This window comes from Microcebus murinus, chromosome 17, assembly GCF_040939455.1.
Source record: "Microcebus murinus isolate Inina chromosome 17, M.murinus_Inina_mat1.0, whole genome shotgun sequence".
Taxonomy (NCBI): domain Eukaryota; kingdom Metazoa; phylum Chordata; class Mammalia; order Primates; family Cheirogaleidae; genus Microcebus; species Microcebus murinus.
The window spans coordinates 3,599,779-3,621,527 of NC_134120.1; the positions used below are offsets into that span (position 1 = coordinate 3,599,779).

The 21,749-nt window shown below is 47.7% G+C and overlaps 1 protein-coding gene across 3 annotated transcripts in view; it reads right to left on the minus strand.

Moving 5' to 3' along the window:
* Window positions 1–1,749: 1,749 nt before the first annotated feature.
* Window positions 1,750–21,749, minus strand: part of ZNF407 (zinc finger protein 407) — a 427,820-nt gene continuing 407,820 nt past the window's right edge. For all 3 annotated transcript variants that reach the window (XM_012754490.3, XM_075993793.1, XM_075993792.1), the window contains one exon: window positions 1,750–3,189. In XM_012754490.3, coding sequence (XP_012609944.2) covers window positions 1,877–3,189 — 1,313 coding nt within the window. In that variant the 3' untranslated portion in view covers window positions 1,750–1,876. The remainder of the gene's footprint in view (window positions 3,190–21,749) is intronic.

Sequence of the window (21,749 nt, forward strand, 5' to 3'; positions counted from 1 at the left end):
ACAAATGGTAAACTGCAGCATGTCAGTGTCAACACCCCGGACTGCAGCAGAAAGGTTAGCCACACAGGACTAAGCACGCGCAGGCATTAGCATCTGGGCCGCAGGACCGCGGGCTGCTGCTAACGGGAGAAATGATCAAGAAGAAATATTTCCACTGGAAAACATCCCCCCCCCTTTTTTTAAACATGTACGAGAAGCTTGGAGAGGGCCATCACTTTGTAAAGGTCACCTTTATCCTGATAACAAACGGGAGTTGATCCTGTCACTGTTTGCTGAAGACTGTTTAAGAAGAGCTGAATAGCCCTGCCATTTTTAAGGAACACGAGCAAGTCACACTCAGCTAATTATGGATCTCAGTGTCAAACTTGAGGTTTTACCTTCTATTTTTTATTTATTTTTTTTTTGGAGGGTGGCTGTATAAAGGGAGGTGGCTCTAGAAGGGACAGAAAGGAAAGCAGCGAGAAGGACGTTAGGGAGAGGACAGGCCGGCTGCTCAGGGGGCTGGTTCCCCTGTTGTCCTCCCAGGAAGAGATTTTAAACGGTGCTTGTATTTAAACAAAGAAGGTACCATTTTCCTTCCCTCTTATGTCTGCTCTGCACAATTTTTAGATGCTAACCATGATAGAATATGTTATTGTCACCAGAACGCGTCTGGGCCATTTGCCAAACGTTTGGAAAACGGTGAGCGAGGCGCGGGAGATGTGCGGGAGAAGCCGGCGTCTCTGAAGGGGCCCAGGGTGCGGGACAGCCAGGCGTGGCCGGCGGAGTGCTGCGGCTGTCACGCTGCCTGTCGGGTGGCTGCTTGAAACAGAATGTCGGCATTATCTTTTAATGCTATAATTTTATTTCAAAGAAAACAGAAACAGAACATAAACAACCTTTGCGTTTGAGGGAGAGGATTATTTTACAATTTTGGAAAAGAAATAAGAGCAATTATATCAAGAAACAAATTATTGCAACATAAACTCGCATCCAACAGTCGCAGTGAATCCGCAACTGCACAGAGACGGGGGCATGGTTTCTACTTGCTAATGTTTAATGTCAGCGATTTCAAACTGACACAAATCACAAACAAATCCTGCAAAAATGATACCAATGTGAACAAACATTTGTTATAAAAAGCAAAATATTGATATGAACGGTATCTTCCAGAGTGCACATTTCATATATAGACTTTATCGTATGAAACTAAGTCAAAATTAGAAGCATCGGGTTGTCTTAACCAAGGTATATTTTAATTGAATATAAACTTCAAGGCTTTTCTTAACCATAGGCTTAAGAAGATTTCTTTTATGCAGAGCGTGACTGGAGCGACGAACACGCCCAGAATGTCTGAAGAGAGGAGAGTTACACATGAAATGAACTAACCGGCTTCCTTTGGTCTGGGGACACTGTTACCCTAAAATTAAAAACAAACGAACAGGAGCGGGCTGCTTCAAGGCGGTGACCACCGTAGCTGCAATTTTAACCAAATACACAATAAGATGTTGAAGCAGCTACATGCGTGACTGCAAGAGCAGACGTGTCCCAAGCCACGTGGTCCATTTTTATCACCTTCCCACCACTAGGGAACCATCTTCTGAAAACCGAAGCGGGAAAATACTTGTGAGAGGAAAGGACAACCGGGCGACACTTGGCTTCTCCTTGGCACGCGGCCCGGACTGCGCGGGGCGGCCGACAGACGGCCCGTGCTCGGAGACCTGTCCGGCTCGCAGGCCTCGGGCACCCAGTGTGCCTCGTGGGGGCTGGCCCGGACGCGACGTTCCGTCCTCCTCCCAAGGCGTGTTGTCGTCGTTTCGAAGGCCACAAACGCAGCTCAGGAAGGGAAGCGAGGCGGGCGCCTGCCCTGCCGGCCGGCGAGGGCGCCGGGCCGCGCCTACACCTCCTGGAGCTCGGGGCCTTCTCTCTGGCTCTGGATCCCCGCGGCCGCCGGGGAGCCCTCCTGGGTGTAGATGACCATGCTGGTCAGCTGGTCTGCCCCGGCCTCGGCGCCCAGCGCGGCCCCGGCCTGCAGCAGCTCCCGCGAGTCCGCCGCCTCGATCACCGTGTGCGAGAACACGCCCGCCTCGCCCTGCACCCCGGGGGGCAGCTCCGTCACGATGTAGTGTGTGGCGCCCTCGGGGAAGCCGCCGGGCTCCTGCACCATGGCTTGCACCAGCTCCTCCGTCACGATGATCTGCGAGATCTCGCCGCCCGCCTCCACCAGGTCCACGCGCTCGCCCTGCACGCGCAGCCCGTGGGCCTCGGCCTCCTGCATGATGATCTGCGAGCCCTCCCCGGCCACCATGTGCACCGCGCCCTCCTCGTTCACGATCACCTGCGTGATGCCGTCCTTGATCAGCTGCCCGGCGGCCGCCGCGTCGCACACGGCAAACTGGAGGACCCCGTGGACCATCTTCTTGAAGGCCACCTGCGCCCGCTCCTGAGAGGCGACCACGGCCGAGGGCCGGGCCAGGTCGGCCAGCACGCCCTCGCCCTCCGGGGCGCCCTGCAGCACCTGCACGTCCGGGCCCTCGGGCGTGGCGGCGCCGGGGGCCTCCTGGCTGGGCAGCTGGACCAGCACGTCCTTGGGGCCCGGCCTGCTCTTGTCCTCGTGCCCCGCCCTGCCCTCCCCCTCCCCCAACTCGGTGACGGCACAGAGCAGTGCGTCTAAGGCTGAGGCCGGGTCGGGGGGAGGCGCTCCGGCCTCGGAAAGGTTTACGATCTCCTGCTTGGTCACCTGCTGGATCACAGCGCTGCGTGGCCCGAGCGGCTCCTCCACGCCGTGGCCTTCCACGGAGCCCCCCACCACGACCACCTGGGTGGTGCCGTCAGCCAGCTGCTCGGGGAGGAGGGGCCCGGGCACCACGCTGCCCACGTGCGCCCCGTTCTGGCTCGTGGTGATGACCTGCCCGTCCTCTGTGATGTGCACCACCCGGGCCACCTGGCCGGCCATGGCCAGCGTCTGCAGCGTGGCAGCCGCCGTCTCCTCCACGGAGCCGTCCAGGGCGAAGTCCCCGTCGTAGCCCTGGATGATGATGACCTGCTGCACCTGCTCAGACGCCGGCGCCTGCCTCCTGCTGCCCCGCGGCGGCTTCTCGCGGACGGGGGCCTCTTCGGCCAGGGCGACCGCGGTGAAGGGGCTGTCCGTCTCCACGAAGGTGGCGCCTTGTCCCTTGAGACGGCACTCGTAGGACTTGGAGACGATGCCTGTGGGAGACAGAGATGGGTCAGAGCCTGGGAAGACGGCACTGGGGCTTACAAACGGGCAGCTCAGGAAGCTTTAGCGCCCCAGCACAAGCGCCACGGGCCGCCATTCGGAGCGGCCGCGAGCGCCTGTGTGTGACGTTTGCTGGGGGCGCCAGGCTGGACGGCCCTCGGCTGAGACACGCGTTTCCCGCGCCGGGGGTGGCTGCCGGCACAGCCCCGGCAGGATGCGCGCTGCTCCCGGCCCCAGGGAGGGAGGCCGGGCCCTCCCCGCGGCCGTGGTCGTTTCTAACAGTGTGTCAGTGACTGGTGAGTGGCGTTCAGTGCAGAGCGACAGTATCCTCTAACCCACAGCGAGACTGGTTTCTAAACGTCCAAATATTATATATATTTGTTTATTCAGCAAAACGAAGAAAATCTTTGCATATTATGTTAAAACATGTAATCGGTAAACAACTATAAGAGTTCAATGCTACAAATATTTACTGAGCATCTACTAAGTGTCAGACATGGAAGCTGGGTGGGTCTCCGTGGGCCAGGCGCAGGGGCTGGCGCTCTGCAGGGCCTGGCTGGCACGTGCACAGCTGCGGGGACCGGGAGGGTGTGACACTGCAGAGCTGGGCGGGGCCTCCGGGCACCCAGATGTGGCCTCCTCCTCTCCGTCCACCTGCGTTCAGCCCAGTGCCTGGCGTGGACCAGCCCTACGAAGGTGTGCTTGCTGAATGACTTGAATACCAGTACACAGTGACAAGGACAACGGCAGAGGCGAAGCAGCCACACATTCAGGCAATGGGAAAGAGCATAAAAGGAACAACATTCATACCCTATCTCGAGGCCCAAGACTCACGCCACCCCTTGCGCGCTGGCGGAAGGAAGAGTCTCCCAGGCAGAGGCAGCAAGGCCCACGCAGGGCAGGACGGCGTGGCCGCCTGTGGCAGCCGAGGGCTCTGGCTTTAGGAGACCAGCCAGTGCCACTCAGACCAGGCTGCTCAAGGCCTCCTATATGTTGCACTCGGGCACCTGGGCCGAGGGCCGTGGGGAGAAGGAACCTACCGGATGTCTTTAAGCAGGAACACTATAGCACTGTAACAGAGGGCATGACATTTTTTTATCTCTAATACCAGCCCCAAATTCCTTAGAGACAACACCATGACTCTTTAGGAAATACCATGATGACCCCTGGGATGTGAGCAGAGGCGATGAGGCAAGATGGTTAGAGGGCCTCTCTGACAGCCCAAGAGAGGACAGCAGGCATGGGACGGGGTGGGCAGGACCTCAAAGAGGTCAGGGGTTGCTCAGGGTGTGAGCAGAGGCCTAATGAGGGCGGCGCTGCACAGAGCTCCCATGTCTACACTCCATTTACACCTGCGTTTAAGCCAGGCATGGAATGGCTGATCCCTGGTCAATTTGCCATCCACTAGGGCCTCTAGATCTTTGTCTACCATGTCTGACAAATTCTTCCTCTGGTATACTTGCAATTTCTTCCCTAACCCCTACTTTTCTACCTAAGATGCAATATTCTGCTTGCCTTCTTTACATTCTCCTGAACTTGTTTCTGTCTATTCTCTAATTTCAAGGTCATTTTCAGTCTCATTCAGAATTTGAAGAGGGGGAAAATAAGGGCACGCAAACAAATAAGGCAGCTTGCAACTCATTCCCCTCCCCCATCACTCTTAATTGTAGAAAAAGACATGCTGGCAATACATTAAGAAACAGGAAGAATAACTGTAGTTGGGAAAGAACAAGCCACCTATTCTTAGATCGTGTCTGGAAGAAATGGTCCATGTCTGAGTCCAAGCAATGCCGCTCTGTTCTCTGCAACTAGACAGAAAGTTTCTTGGGTGTTGAATTATCCTTTGAATCCCTTGCAGCACTGATAATTATGCTATTCTGAACTACTTACTGAATTTATTTGAATCCAGAGGTGGGTTAAGCCACTTCCAGACCATTAAAGTAAACTACATGGGTAAATACTGCTGTCAGTACGGGGTGTGATGAAGCTTAACAACACCAACATCTTAACCTCTGCACGCGCACAAGCCCAGCTAGTCCATCACAGTTCATAAATGCGATTGCAGGTCCATCTTTTGATTCAGCAATTTAATAACTTCGAGTGCTGTCAGTACTGCTTTGAAAAATAGCACCTATAAAATGTAACAGCCTCAATCAGATTGAAAAAGATTCACCCACTGAAGATTCTTCCATTTCAACCATAATGAATTAATGTTGAGCTATGTATAAGTTCAAGTGTCATTTAAACTAATGTGAATCTCTACTGTAACTTTAAAATTCTAACTGGGCTATGACCAAGAATTTACTGGGCACATCAACTTCAATTCTTGAGCTCTTTCTAGTAAATATGAACTGCGAAGCTCACCAGTGCAAAAGGCCAAATGGATACGGTATTTGGAAAACAGAAATGTTGCATAGGTTTTATCCTTAGCTGCTTAGTCACTGTTATAACTCCTAAACTGCACAAATCTTTAATGGAGCATGGATGCCCAACATAATATTTATATTACACTTCCTTTTTTTTGAGACAGTTTTGCTCTGTCACCCAGGTTGGAACACAGTGGCGGCATTCACAGCTCACTGCAGCCTTGAACTCCTGGGCTCAAGCGATCCGCCTGCCTCAGCCTCCCGAGTAGCTAGGAATATAGGTGCACACCGTCACACTTGGCTAACTTTTCTTATTTTTCTGTAGAGATGGGGTCTGGCTATGTTGCTCAGGCTGGTCTCAAACTCCGGGGCTCAAGTGCCCCTTCTGCCTAGGCCTCCAAAAGTGCTGGGATTACAGGTGTGAGCCACTGCACCTGGCCAACACTTTGTAATATCAGATTTCAGTAGGATACGAGTAGCTAATAGAATAGCGTGCCTAAACGTAGTCTTGCCGGATCTGTTTCCAATAGGGCAGCCGGCAGCTTTCCATAGAATGTGCAAGAAGGTTAAAATGCAGTCCGGTGCCTGTTTCTGAAATCCTTTCTTGAGCACAAAGACAACAAACTGCCTTCTCAGAGTTAAATGCCCTGGAAATTGACAACTTGGTTGACATAAAAAGGTTTTTTTTCCTGGGTGTCTGAAGATCTGTTTTCAGGGAAATGGTTTGGGATCGGGCTCGCTGCTGAGATGCCGTTACCCTTCCTGAAGCCTCATCTCCAAAGTGGAAAAGCGCAAACTCCACCATGCGGGAGGGGAGGGTTAAGTCTCCGAGACCCCGCTCCCCAGAACGTGCTGGGGCTCCGCTCTGCGTCTGCGGTGCTTCTGGGAAGCCACAGATGGGGCTGAGAACCTGGCTGCCTCCTCGCGTGTGCGCCGCTCTCTCCTCGCTGTCATCGTTTTTTTCCACAGAATAAATTCCTTATGCTTTTGTTAAGCTTACATTTAATTAAAATGTACAGAATTTGTGCAGTAAACTCGAATGAAAAAAATAAAACAAGGGCCCCCTCTCTTGAAGGCATACGTTGTGAATGAAAAATGTCATTACAGACTAAAAAATTTTGCAGTAAACAGGGCCTACAGAGAGAAGTTTCCCCTGTAATGACATCCATAAAATACACAAATGGCACTTTTAGTACCATCCTGAATATGGCATTTTCTGTGCTCTACACACAATCTAAATGGTTTGATCATAGAGCATAATACTCCATTGGGTTTATAGAACAATCAATGTTCCATAAAATGATGTATTTATCCAATAGTAGGCTCAGCAGTTACTGGGGTATGACATTGCGGGACACAGGCTTGGGCTCCTCACAGCACACACGCTGGCTGTAAAACTTATCTCACACCACTTCAACAACTTCATCTCATCTGTGGCAAGTAATTTGTGGAAGCCTCAGCTTGGTTTAAAAAAAAACTTGTAATAAAAATTCATAGAATTTTCAGGAGAATGAAAGCTGATGACAATAGAAAGGTCACATTGTGTCTCCACTAAAGGGGTCAAAGGTTGCTGGCAGTTCTAAAACTGAAAGTAGATTTCATGCATCACGTAGCAGATAAAGATGGCATTAAAAAGACATGTCGTGGGGCGAAGTGCCTAATGCCATGAGAGCCTGGGCTAATATCCTATGTAAACCACTCTGTTGCTACGAGCCAGCATTTATTTTAAATTTCTAAGCTTCTCCCAAAATAGTACTAAATGTTTATACATTGCTAGGTTACATCTCAGACACTGTGGGTAGTTTAGATTTTCTATTTTGGTAGGGCAACTAAGCTTGAAAGTGCTGGGTTGGTTCATTGTCATAATTAAAGCACCTTGAATACGATGCGATTAGAAAAATAATACTTCTCCATATAAAAATTTGGGACACACATGACATTGTGGTTCCTAAGCCACGTCTAATTTTTCCCGACTTCAATTTTAAGATGTAATTTTAACAAGAGTGTTAAGAAATCATACTTAATGTCTATTAAAATGAAACAATATTAACAGATTATGCTAATAAATTAGAGCCATATTTTAATGTCACAAAAGCTTATAAGTTTCTCAAGTGAAAGCAGGAAAAATGACAAATTAAAATTCAATGAAATATAACCTTTTAGGAATTTCAAAGCAGGGAATACATTATTCTTACCATAGCAGTCACCAATAGTTTAGCCAGTCAAATCGATATCAATAATTGCTCTGTAATTTATTCATTCTGAAGACAATAATAATCGCCCGGCGATACGCAGGACGCCCTGTTACAGAGCACCCGTTCCAGTCTGGCTTTGAAGGGGGCCGGGCTCCCCGAGCGGCACTGGCACTTCCTCGGGCGGGCCTGCCTCCGCCTGCCCCCGCGCCAACCGTGTGGCTGCCTCCGGTCTTTTGGGAAACTGCAATCAAGTGGCTTAGGGACTTGTCGGGGATCAAAGAAAGAGCATCTGTCTGGGATAATGATCCCAATGTGGGACGGAGTCACCTCTTAGCCTTATAGTCCAGCAACGAAACGACAATTTTCCATTTTTTTTTCTTAAGAACACAGGTTGGTCAATATCCCATTCTCTTCATTATTTTCAAGGATTAGAAACGAGTTCCAGTTGGTGTTACCAAAATGCACACACACAGAATAGAAATAACTAGGCTACTGGAGATACAAAATTAAGAACTACTTTCACTCTTTGACATGCTGGGCCTGGTAGCTGTACTAGTGAGATTTATTTCGGAGCACAGACTTGTTTCGACCATTCTGAATCTAAGGTAAACCTTGGCTGACGTGAGCCGGCCTTAGGGTGTGTTAAACGCATGGCAACATGATAGCTAAAGGGACTTTGTGTGTGTACCACACACACGTGCAAAGGTACACGGAGAAGAATTACGGTAAAGGCCTCACCATGCCCTTGATTCACGAAGGCCATCGTTTTACAATTAGAGATGGTGAAAAGTGCTTTTGTGTAAAAATTAACCGAAGTTCACACCCCTTCTGAGAAACTCTTTCACATTACTTCGACAGTACAATTTCTTAAGCTACACCATGCAATTTTCAGTGAAGGAATGGTTGCAACAAACCAGGACATACATGTAGGTACCAAAAGTCCCAGTCCTTTTTCCTCAGTTACCATCAGCACTAGATATAACACTGGGGACGACTCGGGCAAGCACACAGACCCCTGGAAAGAATTCTAAGATACTCAGAAAAAAAACGAAGAATAAATTTTATCTCAAGTTGGAAAGACATAATCGTGCAGGTTTCTAACTTTACCAAGAATAGTCTCCATGGGCCTAGATATTTCCAGGGGCACTGAGGAGTGACAAAGAATAAAAGACAATATTTTACCTTTAAAGTCACAAACCCTAAGAAATTTTGTATTATATCAGACCCTTAGGTATATATTATCATTTTCATGCATGAAGATCTAACGTAATGGGAGCTATGCACACAAATCTCACTCAGCGAGATAAGACGCGTCCTTTAAGGTTATCTTGGCAGGCTTTGGGGTGGAGGGAGGGCGGCGGTTAACCGCTTCTCTGCTGCGCGGAAGCCCGGCAGCCGCGCTGACACATCGCGAAGCCACAGCCATATAACTTTGGAAATTCGACTCAGGTGACGGAAATGGTGTCATCAAGTTTCACAGAGGGTGATGAAATGGCACTTTACAGTTAGACTGTAAAGTGCTCTGATCTTGTTGTTTACCCGTGAACAGCACCTGTTAAGAACAGCCAGCGGAGCTAGCGGCGGAGCGCGCTCACACGCCTGAAGCCCTGTCTGGAGCACAGCCGGGGCTGGCACGGCGACCTGCGCAGCTGCCACACAGCGGCCTCCACTCACCGCGCGCTTGGGCGCCGAGGCCGGCCTTAGCCGCCGAGAAGGGCCCGTCTCAGACGCGCCCTCGTCGCTCCTCCCGGTGCAAGCCTCCTTGCGCTCCCGGCCTCGTGGCTGGTCTCGGCGTGCGTGACAACGGCGGAGACCAGGTAAGAGGGCCCTCGCGGTCTGGGGACGCAGGCTCGGAACAGAGCTGGGCAGCGCAGGCCCGCGCGGGGGAGGCTCCTGGAGACCTTCCGACTGCACGAGGTGGACAGCACCCACCTGCTCCCTGGACGGCTGCCTCCGTGCGACTTAAACTAGTTAACAAACTAGGTAACTAGTGTAACAAACTAGCACAGACATTCTTTTCAGCATTACGGAATCAGAAAATTAAGAAGCCCAATGACCTTTTCCTAAATGTCCTCTGATGGCGTATAAATTCCAGCGCAGATAACACAGTATTAGGGACAAGGCGTATTTTCCAAAAGTGTCACACGCTATACACACCTTAGAGGGTAAAATGATGCAATGAGGCCAGCCAATGTTGCTGGCGGGCACGCCTCTAACAAGGCTGACTCTGAAAGGCTAACAGGCAGATTAAAACCTGTCTCCTTTTTGTTTTTCTGGCAAACCCTATAAAAAAAAAAATCACGCTCACTTTTGCAGTCATGTTCATATTTCCTTTATATTATAGTATCTTCATATCTTTCCCGAGGAAATGAGAGAAAACAGACATTTGTCTTCATTGCAGACACTTTTGTATGAAGGTAAAAAGCAAACCGCTTCTCAGTAAGCACACAGAGGCACCATTAAAATCAAATTTACAGTAAACAGAACCTACGGCTGGGGTAAAACACTAACTGTTAGTATTTTAATTATCAGCAAAGCTTTTGGAGGTCTAACATCTGCTCACAGCCAAACGACAGCAGCTGCTTCTGTACACTTAAAACAATGCGATGTCTTCTCTACATCTTAAAGTGAATCATATGTGCAGGGCACATGGCTGCGACTTCCCAGCGAGCTGGCGGAGAGAGCGAGGGGACCCCAGTGTCCTGCGGGCGAGGAAGGCCTGGCCTCTTCACGAGGAGGAGATCCGAAGCCGGCAGGAACCCTCGAGTCTGGGAGTGAGGACATCGGAGGGGCCAGAGGTCACCGCTGGCCTGCGCGTAGGTGGCGAGTGCGGGAGGGCTGGCGGCCCCACTCTGGAGCGACTTCTAGGACGGGGCACCGCGGAACGCAGCCAGGGAGAGGAAACAGGGCCGTGACGCTCCGAGGGGCTGGCTGCCGAAGGCCCTTCCGTGGCCTCCCGGGTGGGCGTGGGGGGCAGCTCTGTGCGGCCCCCTGGGCTCCGGCCTTCTCCTCACGCGGGGGACAGGCACTCCCAGGGGCGGCGTGGGCGCTGCCGCGGTCAGGGTGGAAAACGCTAACCTATTTTCTTTTTAACCAGTGGATACTACGACCTTCATTTTGAATGTTTCTGTAAATATCTAAATTAAATGCCTATTTAAAATTACAGAATATCTGTGCCTTGGGCCCTGGAGAATAACATATGCTGGGGATAATAAAGTTTAAAATTTGTTTAAAGATACCAAACAAAAGACCAACTATAAGGCTTAAACCTTTACTTTGAAAAGAGCAGGATGAATAAAAACTTATAAATGGAAACGCTGAGTAAATGCTAGCAATCGAAACCTAAAGTGATGTGATACAGTAAGTCGGTGTCAGCGGTTTTTCCCCTGATCATACCTGGCTTGGGTTTTTTCGAGAAGCAAGAGGACTTCTTACAAAAGCACAATACAAAACCCGAGTGGATTCTGACCCCAGGGCCGATGGGGCCCTGTCCCACCTGGTGAGCGTCTGAAATCGTGCTCAGGTGGAAGCAGGGAGACCTCAGCCATGTGCCTGGTCATCTGCGCTACGGCCAACGCTAAGGACATCCGATGTGTCCAGAGGTGACAGGTTTGTGGTGTTCTGTCTCAGCAGCTACACAAGCCACCTGTAAAGTCCTGCAGCAAATTTCCACAGTGCCTACTTTAAAATTGGGCAGCAAGTCCAATGAGGTGACAGTGTGATCATGGGGCCATGACCACTTACAGTGCCACGTGTGACTCCACTGTGCGGGAAGATGATGTAAATGTGACACTATCTTTTAAAAAAATTATTATTAGTGCATAAGGAGTCCAAAGGCTTTGTGAAATGGGCAACGTTATTTTGCCTTTCAACTAAAAAATTGTTTAAAAGGAGCTGGGCGTTGCTCTAGACTAGCGGGCACACGTAACAACAGGCGTGTGCCGTCAGACGTGGGCGCTAATCAGGAGTGATTAATGCCCATCTGCGGGTGCCATCCCCCGTGATGCGTGTACGTAGGGAGACAAGAGCAGACCTGCACGCAGGGTACCGAGCAACAGAAGGCACACGGGAACCCACGGAAGATGTTCTGTACGGGGAACGGTGACACGAGCAAGTGGGAAAGTTAAACCACCACGTGGATCAAAACTCAGGAGCTCTCACACGAAATGTGGTCATACTAAGCACGTAACTCCCAGGGTTCATTTGGCCATGCAACTCGTTGCCCACTTGAAATAATCTTCAACAAGGTTTAGAAGGGAAGAACTTGGAATATATTGTAAGTTGGAGCATGTTTAAGAGCCACTTCTGCTGCTGGAATTTCCCGGTCTCAAGGCCTGACGCTGGCGAGGAGCTTCGAGGGGCTTGGAAGAGCCGGGAGGCCCCAAGCTCCCCCGGTAGATGGCCCACCTGAGGTTCCGAAGCGGCAGGGTCAACCTAGGATAAGTGCCTGGGACAGCACCAGGTAAGTTAGTTACCTAATGTCACATAACAGGCTAATGACTACTTCCTAAAATTTAAAAATTTTATATGTTTAATCAAATGTCACATTTCCATGTTTTCTTGAAACATGTATGTACAAGTGCATATATACAATTCAGTGCAAAGGTCTCCACCAAGCGCCTCTCCTGAGCTGGGAATCCACATGCCGGGTCAGGCGTGTGGGCATCGGATGCGTGGGCAGGGTCTCTGCTCCCGGGGAGTCCCTGGAACCCTGAGGCCTGGAGCGGAGCCCTTCTGGGGCCTTGCAGGAAGCTGTCTCCCCTGATGGCAGAGCCAGACTGCTGGCAGTACAGCTCGAATACGCGTCACTCAATGCTTGAGCGACACATTAATTCGTTAAGAGCTGTTCAGGTTTTTAAAGGATAGGACGTTCAAGGAGTTGTAACAGCTTTAAAACCCTCCAAGGTTCAGAGTTTCCAGGTCACATCAGTTCTTCCCTCCTCCCCAGAACCTTGAATGTGGTTCCCTTCACTACCCGTGTGGCTCTGATGCTATTACACAGCCTCATTAAAAGTATATGATGGGAAATAAAATCACATTGTTGACAGTCCTGAGATCTTAAAGAGTCAGTAAATGACAGAGAGAGGCAGTGACCTATTTCACATAGTACTGTACTTAGAAGAATAAATATCTACTGTGAAAATTAGTAGCATGATTACTAGCAGAACCCTCCCTAAATGATCACAGGAAGAAAGTACCTAGATGCTTTTGTAGTCTGTCACATTTGTCATCTATTAAGAGTTTCTGAATAAACATGACAAATATCTAGGTTCTAAGGCAACAGAAGTAAAACTGGTCCATAAAAAATTGGATACTTACATATTTCTTAATTATATATTTCTTTTATGTGAAAGTTACTTTAGGTTTTAGAGAGAGTGAGTAGGTATCTACTCATCTAGCCTGTTGCACACAACTCTAACCTATCACACTGAATTTTACTTATTCGTACACATGTTCACCTTTTGTGCTAGGCTGAGAGCTTGAGTGCAGACTCTGGCTATGACTGTTGCTCTGAGTAATAAAGCCCTTTGTCTCTGACCCAGGAGTCTCGTGTCTTCTGCCAAAATCCACAAAGGGTGGCAGGATAACTTGTTAGTTTGCAAGTTGGGTAAAATCCCAGACCTTTCATAATTCTACACAGTTACCTGAATTCCTTAAATGTTAGTTTCTAAACCTATAAAATAAACATAACAATACCTATTTTTTCTTGAAGAGTAAATGAGACAGTCCATGTAAAATAAAGTATTATACTTAGCACTGTGCTTGATACATAGAAAGGGCTCTCGATAAATGTTAAGGCTTTATTACTATTAAGTTTAATGCATTATAATTCCATTCATATCACCTGGAATTGGTATATAATGCAACTAATATCTATGGATACGTACAATAATCTTATATGACTAAAATATTTTAAGCATGTTATACGTGTAACAAAACTTAAATTTAATGTGAACAAACATAAAGTCCTGTAATCAGGAGCAAAAAAAATCTCTCAAAGTAGGATAGAGAGCAAAGGACTTCAGAGATCTAGCCGCCGGTTGGGTCAATACAGAATGCGCTGCATCAATGCAAACATAGAGTCCAGCAACGGGAAAGTCATGATACGACGATATACTGGTCAGACGCCACTGAAGGCGCTATGTTTAGGTTTGAGCTCCACATTCTAAGAGAAACACTGCCAGACAGGCATGAATACAGTGAAGAGACACAAAATTATGGACTTAAAAAGACACAAAGAATGTCTTAAGTCTACATGTATTTGAAGGACGACCATGTAGGAAGAATGATTCATTTTAGTGGCTCTAGAGGGCCAAACGGGGAGCAGCAGATAGAAGTCACAGGGAAGTAAACTTGCCTCAAGAATGCTGATTCCGAAATGAAACACAATGAACCTTAGCAACGAGTCTCCCATTAGGGAAGGCTGGACGACTACTTTTACGGGATATTGCAAAGGAGGACTCAAACCGGGGACTCTAATGTCCTTGTTACCACTCGGATTCCGATTCTAGACCTGCTGAAGCAGGGAGCAGACATTCTGCTGAATATTCATGAACCTATCAAAACAGACAATGCAGATGACGGACACATTTTCAGGAATCTGACAAACAACTGTTGTGCCAGGATACGTTAAGTGAAACCCTGCCAGAGCAGGAGGCTGAGCCATTTGACATCCAGCGATTCATCCTAGCTCTGTGACGCCAATCTCTGGCTTTGGCTCTTACATGCCACAGCACACTTCTTCACGTGAAGCTGTGAACTTTCTGTGCGATGACCAGCTCCGTGGGTCCGCCCAGCCTGTCTTGGGGGCACCCACTTCTCAGTGCTTTCATTTCTATGTGCAATTTTATATCGTGTCACTTTACAGTGAGAGCTCAATGAACAAAAATCAAAGAAATGATGACTGGCCACGGTTTAAGACATTTGGAAAGACAATGAGGTGGCCACGAGGATGCACCCCTCAGACCTCCCGCCTGGGGACAGAACTGAAGGCCACCCCACACATCCAGGCCAGCTGAGGCCGACTCTCGAGAGGGCTCCCAGACAGGCCGGCTCCTGCCAGCCAAGGGGCTTCTGGCTGGGCAACTGCAACCTGCCGGTGCTGCAGCCTGAGCCCCGACTGGTCACGCACCCTCGCCCCACCCTCCTGGGCAGGGCCAGGGCTGGCCCACGTGGCGCAGAGAGTGGTCTGAGATAACAGGCAGGAAGGCGGGACTGGGCCTGGGCCTGGCTAGCCACCCGACAGATGGAGAGGACACCTTCTGAGCGGCAGAGAGGTGGGCATGTGGTCCCAGGCGCAAGGCGATGGTCCACGGCTGCCTGGGGACGTGTCCCAGTGGAGAGGGAACGCTGTTTGGGTGCCACGGTCCAGGCACTTGAGAGATGTGGGGCAACGACGCTCATCAAGACAGAAAGGACGGCCAGCTGTGCCAAGTGGCACAGTCACCACCGTTCGGAGCGATGATGAGAGACTGAAGGCCACTAATGGGCAGCTAAAGGTGACGTGGGGGACCCAGTCAGCCTCTCTGTAGCTCACAAGATGCCCTCATGTCCTGCACTGGAACAGCAGACTGACACTCTGATGCCGCAGCTGTGCAGACGCTCGGACAGCAGCCAAAGAGGTGCGCGACCAAAGGGCAGGGCCAGTCTGGGAAAACGGGAGACTCTGAACTGTGGGAGGGGACACCCAGATGACGCCTGAGGACTTGGCTCCCATGCCCCTGGGCCCTCCTAGCTAGCGGTTCAGCTGCACTCAGGACCACCTCCCACCCCTAGGGACCAGGTGACCCTCAGGAGGTGCCCAGCCCCTCTCCCGGCCGGGATAACCGGGCCAGGGCCGGCAAACAGCGGCGTGCACTTGGCCTGGTGAGCGGCCGTTGCTGAAGGAGCCAGCAGGGACGGGGAGAGCCCCTGAGATGGGACTTTGAGAAGTTTGCTCAAGGGGACCAGGTGAAAGAATGAGAGAGCAAGAACTCATCTCACTTCCTCGGGACATGGGACTCAATGCCCCAGGCAGGGGCCCCTTAGGACAGAGCAAGTTTGGAGAAAGTGGCACCCCCAAGTTGCCCCGGCAGACAGTGGACAGAGAATGAAAAGGCTGAGGGACGTGGCAGATGGGAATGCATGTGTTTTGAGAAGAATAAGAACATTAATTATGTCCCACGAGGGGCCCCAGAGGGTGGACACGCCACCCACACGGCCTCAGAAGTGTATCTTGCGAGGGCCTGAAAATTCAGGGGTAGCCTCAGCTGCAGGCCAGGTGACAGTAGGAGAGATGGCTCATTAAGGCCCACAGGAAGGAGCAGAGGCGGGTGGAGCCGCTCTGCCCAGGTCGGGGCAGCCATGGACACGGTGGACAGAGCAGTGGCCAACTCGGGTGCTACGTGACACTGATAACCAACACTCTGGTCTCAATGTGTGTTTCCCCCAAAGTCATGCACTGACATCTTAACCCCCAAGATGATGGATTAGAAGTTGGGGCCTGTGGGCGGTGATCAGGGCATTCCTCACGAACGGGATTCGTGCCCATATCCAGGAAACCACCGGGTCATCACAGCACGGTCCCGCCGGTGGTTTTGACCGTTCCAGAATCTTGACGTGCTTTCACTCTCAGTCACGCAGTGTTTCACTGAGGCCCATGCGGACTGCTGCTTAGTGACTGTGTGCGTAGAGACAGTGACAGGAAAATACAAGTCAAGTGAGAAACTGCTATGATAATAATTCTGCAAATCTGCCTCAAATTGGCTTGTAGAAGATCCTCAAGTTGTGTTCATCTGATCAGGATTCTTATATATATAGCACATAGAGATATGTCACATAAAGATATCTCTAATACTTCAAAAGACAATGTAAAAAGGGAAAACATTCACCCACATATATTCAGTATCATAGCCAAAAGAGAAAAAATATCCAATCTAATCTTTTTCAGTCTTCGGGAATAATGACTGTGTATAAGCAAAATATGTTATTTTCAAATAACTGCTTGCAAATAGCAGGCTCTCATACCTTGTCATTTCAAAACAAAACAAACATTTGAAACATAATTATAAAAATTTATGAAAAATAATCTAGTTGACTTTTTTAAAGGCACAAAATGTCAAGGATTCTACTCACGAGCTCACGAAAGCAGCCCTCACTTGAGTGTCAGGCTAAGAGAGAGACTCCCGTGGGAGAGCTGACAAGAGGGGTCTGGTCCATAAAAATCGGTAACGAGCTCCGGGCCAGGGAGAGGCTGGGCTCGGTCGGAAACCGTACACTTGGCTGTTTCAAGGACTCGGGCGGTGGTCCAACATAGCTGGGCGGTGAAGTCACCCAGGCGGAGCGTGGGAGGCTGAGAGGAGAGAACAGCACCGAGCAGAAGAGACTCAGGGGACACTGACGACGGGTAAGAGTCCCAGCCCGGAAGGAGGCCGCAAAGTCAAGACCTGGGTCGTGGCAGGCAAGAAGAAAGAGGGTGGCCCACTGTGTCAAATGCCAAGAAGAAATACCAGGAAGATGGAAATTCGGTCTCTACTAGGTAATATATTACCAGGAAGACCACAAAGTGAATCATTCAAACCAGAATACCAATGGCAGCAAAAAGGGCAGTGTCTGGACAGATCACTGGGCCGGAGGCGCAGACCTGGCACTAGAGTAGTGACAGGCTTCGGCCCGGGCCGCACCACTGACATGGTGACACAGTCTGGCCATCTCCCTCTCGCACCGGTTAATGACTTACAGATACCAACACGTGGCACATTCTCTATAAAAAACAGATATAAGGCTGTCTGATTAGTGCCTTTGTTAGTAGAAAGAAGAACAGGGAGGCACGTGAAAGTTGGAATGATATTCGATGAAATACGGAAATTCTTATGCTTACCCTCACTTCTATCCACTATTAAACGTCATCAACTATTTTTCTCAACACACATGCACTTCTCTTTCCTGGAGTAGCAAGACAATCAGAATGACAGAGCTGAATTAATTCCTCATTTGCTGGCTGAAAGAAACTCAAAGCAGAATTGCCAAAGGGCAAAATAGAGAGAGTGACACTATACATCTTAGCTTTTATATACGTCCATTTGATTACTGTGCACGAACATTTGTATTGTCCTGGTGATCTAACAGTTGTTGTCTAACTTAATTTACAGAATGCCGAAGTAGCTATTAGTAGGAACTATGGTTTGAAAAGTATTACTAAAATATCTGAAATTCTTAATAGAAATTCCAGGAGGTCCACCAGATAAACTGCATATGGAAAGTAAAGGGAAAAAAAACCCTCTTAGAAAAGCCTCCATTACAGAGACTTGCCTTGGAAAGCTGCCCACGACTGAAGCCTGAGCAGGGCTGGGGGCCGGAGGGCAGTGGGCCGTGGCCCTGAACAGAAGGGAGGGTGCCGGCCTGCAGGTGCTGCAGCTGTAGCTCCTTCTCTCGAAAATACAGCCCTTGGGGAAGGGCTGTGCCTGTTTTTCATGTTTAGAGTAACTTCTGTTTTCTAGGCCTTCCTTTTACTGGTGAATTCCTACTAGCTAGAATAACACTATTTGCTTTTTTTTTGCTCTTATTTTTGACATTGTCCTGCTAGTAACTAAACCCCCACAGATTTAGATTGACCATGCATAATCAGTTTTGCAAACCTAACATGTAAACCAACAACCAATCCCTACAGCTGTAACTTAGCCCAACTCACTGGGCTTGGTTCTTTCTTAAAACATGCTTTTGTTATTCAATTTTTGGTTTCATTATCTAACTTTTGACATTTATTTATATGTAGAATCAGAATCCTAAATAATTTGACATACTAAAAAATAGCTTGGATTTTGGATACAGCCTTACTAATAAAGAAGGTTTCATTCCTTTTTCTCCAAAATACTTTTCAATCTACAGAGAAACTGCCATGAAGGTAACAATTTATTTGACCTACACTTGGCTTGGAGATATTGAAGGACAGAGGTGAAGGGACATTTGGGAGGCAAATGCCAAATCACACACAACAAGCGACTTTTCAGCTCAAATCTACACACAAAATGTGCACCTGAAGAGAGACAGGTTTAACAGTCTTAAATTCAACTCTATAAAAAAAAAATAACAAGGAAGTGAGGAAATTCACACACAGATTCTTTGCACAGCCATTCGAAGGGGCTGAGTAAAAGAAGACGCTGTTAGTTCTGCCCGGAACAGATTCCGAGACCTGGAGGCAGGACACCTGGGGGTGGACGGTCACGGTTGGTGATGTACTGACTCAACTTTCTAACTGTCGGATTATAAATGGGTCTTAATTAAGTACCAGCACTACTAAACATTTCCCCTAGAACCCCCAAGTATGAGGCGTTGGAAGTGAAGCCGCATGGGCAACGCAGGTGATGGGAGGCGCAGCTACTCGGTTTCCCATTAATCCTCCTGAGAAAGCCTAGAGCTCTCAGCACACGGTTTAACTCTACCGTGTCTTCAAGCTCCCTCTCCGTTGTAGAAGTCTACGATTCCACCATAATCCTGATACTCTTAGGCTAGCAACCGGACCCTGATGGCTGCTTAGTCTATAGAAAACTTTACCTAATGATTGATTCTATATTATTATCTTTTAAAAACTCCTGTTAGGATATGAAAATATAGATTCTTTTACACATCTAACATACCTCCACCTCCATAATATAGCAACTGATTGTGTTATTTAGATTAAAAAATTAATGGGCTGACTGTAGCATTATGGCTCAAATGGATTTACAGTTACCATATTTGGCCCAGTGTGATTTCAAGTCAGAATTACTTCTGATCATTTGAATGGAAATGAAGAAACATTAAGAGAAGCCATGTTTAGCAGTTTGGTTCACCATCTGCAAACACTGTGCATTGAGATGGGAATACCCATTCAGGAAGATGATGAAAACTGACATCAGTAGAAGAAAATAACAGGTTTATAGATTCCAGGACTCACACAGCAGGTTTGATTCTTCTGCTTAAAAGCACGTTCATCCACCCTACCCCAATTCATATTTGATCTGCAGTCCAAAAACAAAGCCCTTTGGTCTTTTAGCACGAAATCTTATAGAATTACTCAAGATTCTCAACACTGAAGTTTCCATTTTTCAAAAGGAAGATGGTGCCAGGTTGACAAGCATTATAATAGAGAACAAACAACGCAGCCAAGAAAGCGGCGGATCAGTGGGTGCCGCGGACTCCGGCATTCATACACCAGCCCATGAACAGTGCAGTGCAGAACAAAAGGCAATGAAGATAAAATTGGGTGCTTTTGTTTCAGGAGGCTGGCACAGATGGGCCTGGCATGCTTCATGTTTCATTTTCATGAAACTTTAGCCACATTTCCAGGGCAACATTTCCACTGTTTGCAGGCAAAGGCCCTACGTGCAGGAGGAGGCCAGTGAGTAGCCAGTTGTTTTGCTGGATGCCCCCAACTTACGCCAGGAAGGGAACTGAAACACTTGGATAAGTCGAGTGCTTATAATCTTATGTAAATAATGTAAATTGAAAGGTTCAGTTACTAACATGAATTTTAATTAAAGTGAATAACTTTATTTCCAATGAGATATAAAATTCTACAATAAAACTTTTTTTTGAGATAATCATATCTTCCACACACATGTGCATGTACACACACAAACACACTTTTTTCCTAATCAAGCTGAAAAACAATTCCATTTCTCATTCAGACACATATTGCTGACACTGCATTCTTTGACTTTATAAAACCCTAGAAGGAATTCCTTGCTGTAATGGAGTTAGCACCAGCGTGTTTAAACTGAATGTTGAGAGCAGCAGTAACTGGTGTTAAGTACCCAGAAAAACAGATGCACAAATAAGTCTTTAGTCTTGGCCTGAATCATTAGGTACACGGTGACCTTGAGAATAAAATAAGAAATTTTAAATGCAGCACATATAATGATAGTGTGATTGTTTTTTTCCAATAAACCCATCAACTATCATACAGTTTTACTCATATCTTGCATATTAATATAATGCATTTACAATAAAATACAATTAATATATTTATTTCATACAACCTAGTAAATATATCAACGAAAATCTCATGATTGCCAACAATTTGCAAGTTATAGACAAGGGCCATAGAAATGATAACAGCATAGGGTCATTTTAAGTTCAGATCCACTTCATGATCAGAAACTTTGCCTAGGGTTGTTCCTAACACTGGAAGAATAAGAAATAATGAAAGTAAACAGTAAACTAAGCAAACGAAATCAGTATGAACGACGTCCAAGGTAACAGAATCCAGGAATGATATGGAATCTCCTCGTGGCTTCTTGTAGTCAAAGCTAAAACTGTCAGAGAATCTAATTTTAAAGGCCTTGTCTCCTTATTAGAGAAATAAAACAATGAAACCCTTTCATGAAGTTACAGTATGTATAGAAACAAGTTAATGTATGTTTTTTTCAGAGGGTAAGATTTTCCCCCCAAATGCTATTATTATATGTTTCTAAAGAGAGAAGGGAGTGGCAATTACTAGGTCTAATACCAGTTCTATAAATTATGAAAACATAAGGTTCTCAAGATGTCAGAAAAGGTCAACTGCTCTCATTTACGGGGCATTTTCAGTGGTGTTTTATATTTTGGCCTCAGGGTTTAAAACCTTATGCTGACTATATTTGCATATTTCTCAGTACTTTTTAATTTTTTTTTACAGAAACATACAGTAGATACCAAAGATTAAAAGTAATCAAAATAATTCATGATGGTTCGGCAGCTCTAATTGTTGAAAGTAAACCTAGAGGTTTAACAACTTAAAACATCCTGTCATTGATTATCAAACCAGCTGGTTCCCCTGTAAACAGTTTTATGTGCTGATATCTGTCAATTACAGGCACTCAGTTGGAGGGCTGTCTCCAGCATTGTGACACAGGCCTCCTTAGTTGGCAAGTTAAGCATTTTCATCAAAGAGCTTGGAAAAAGCCACGGGGTCAGCGTGTTAGATTTGCCTGTGATAGAAAGCTGATAGGGCTGCCACAGAAACAAACCCACCCTGTGGCTGCCTGAAGA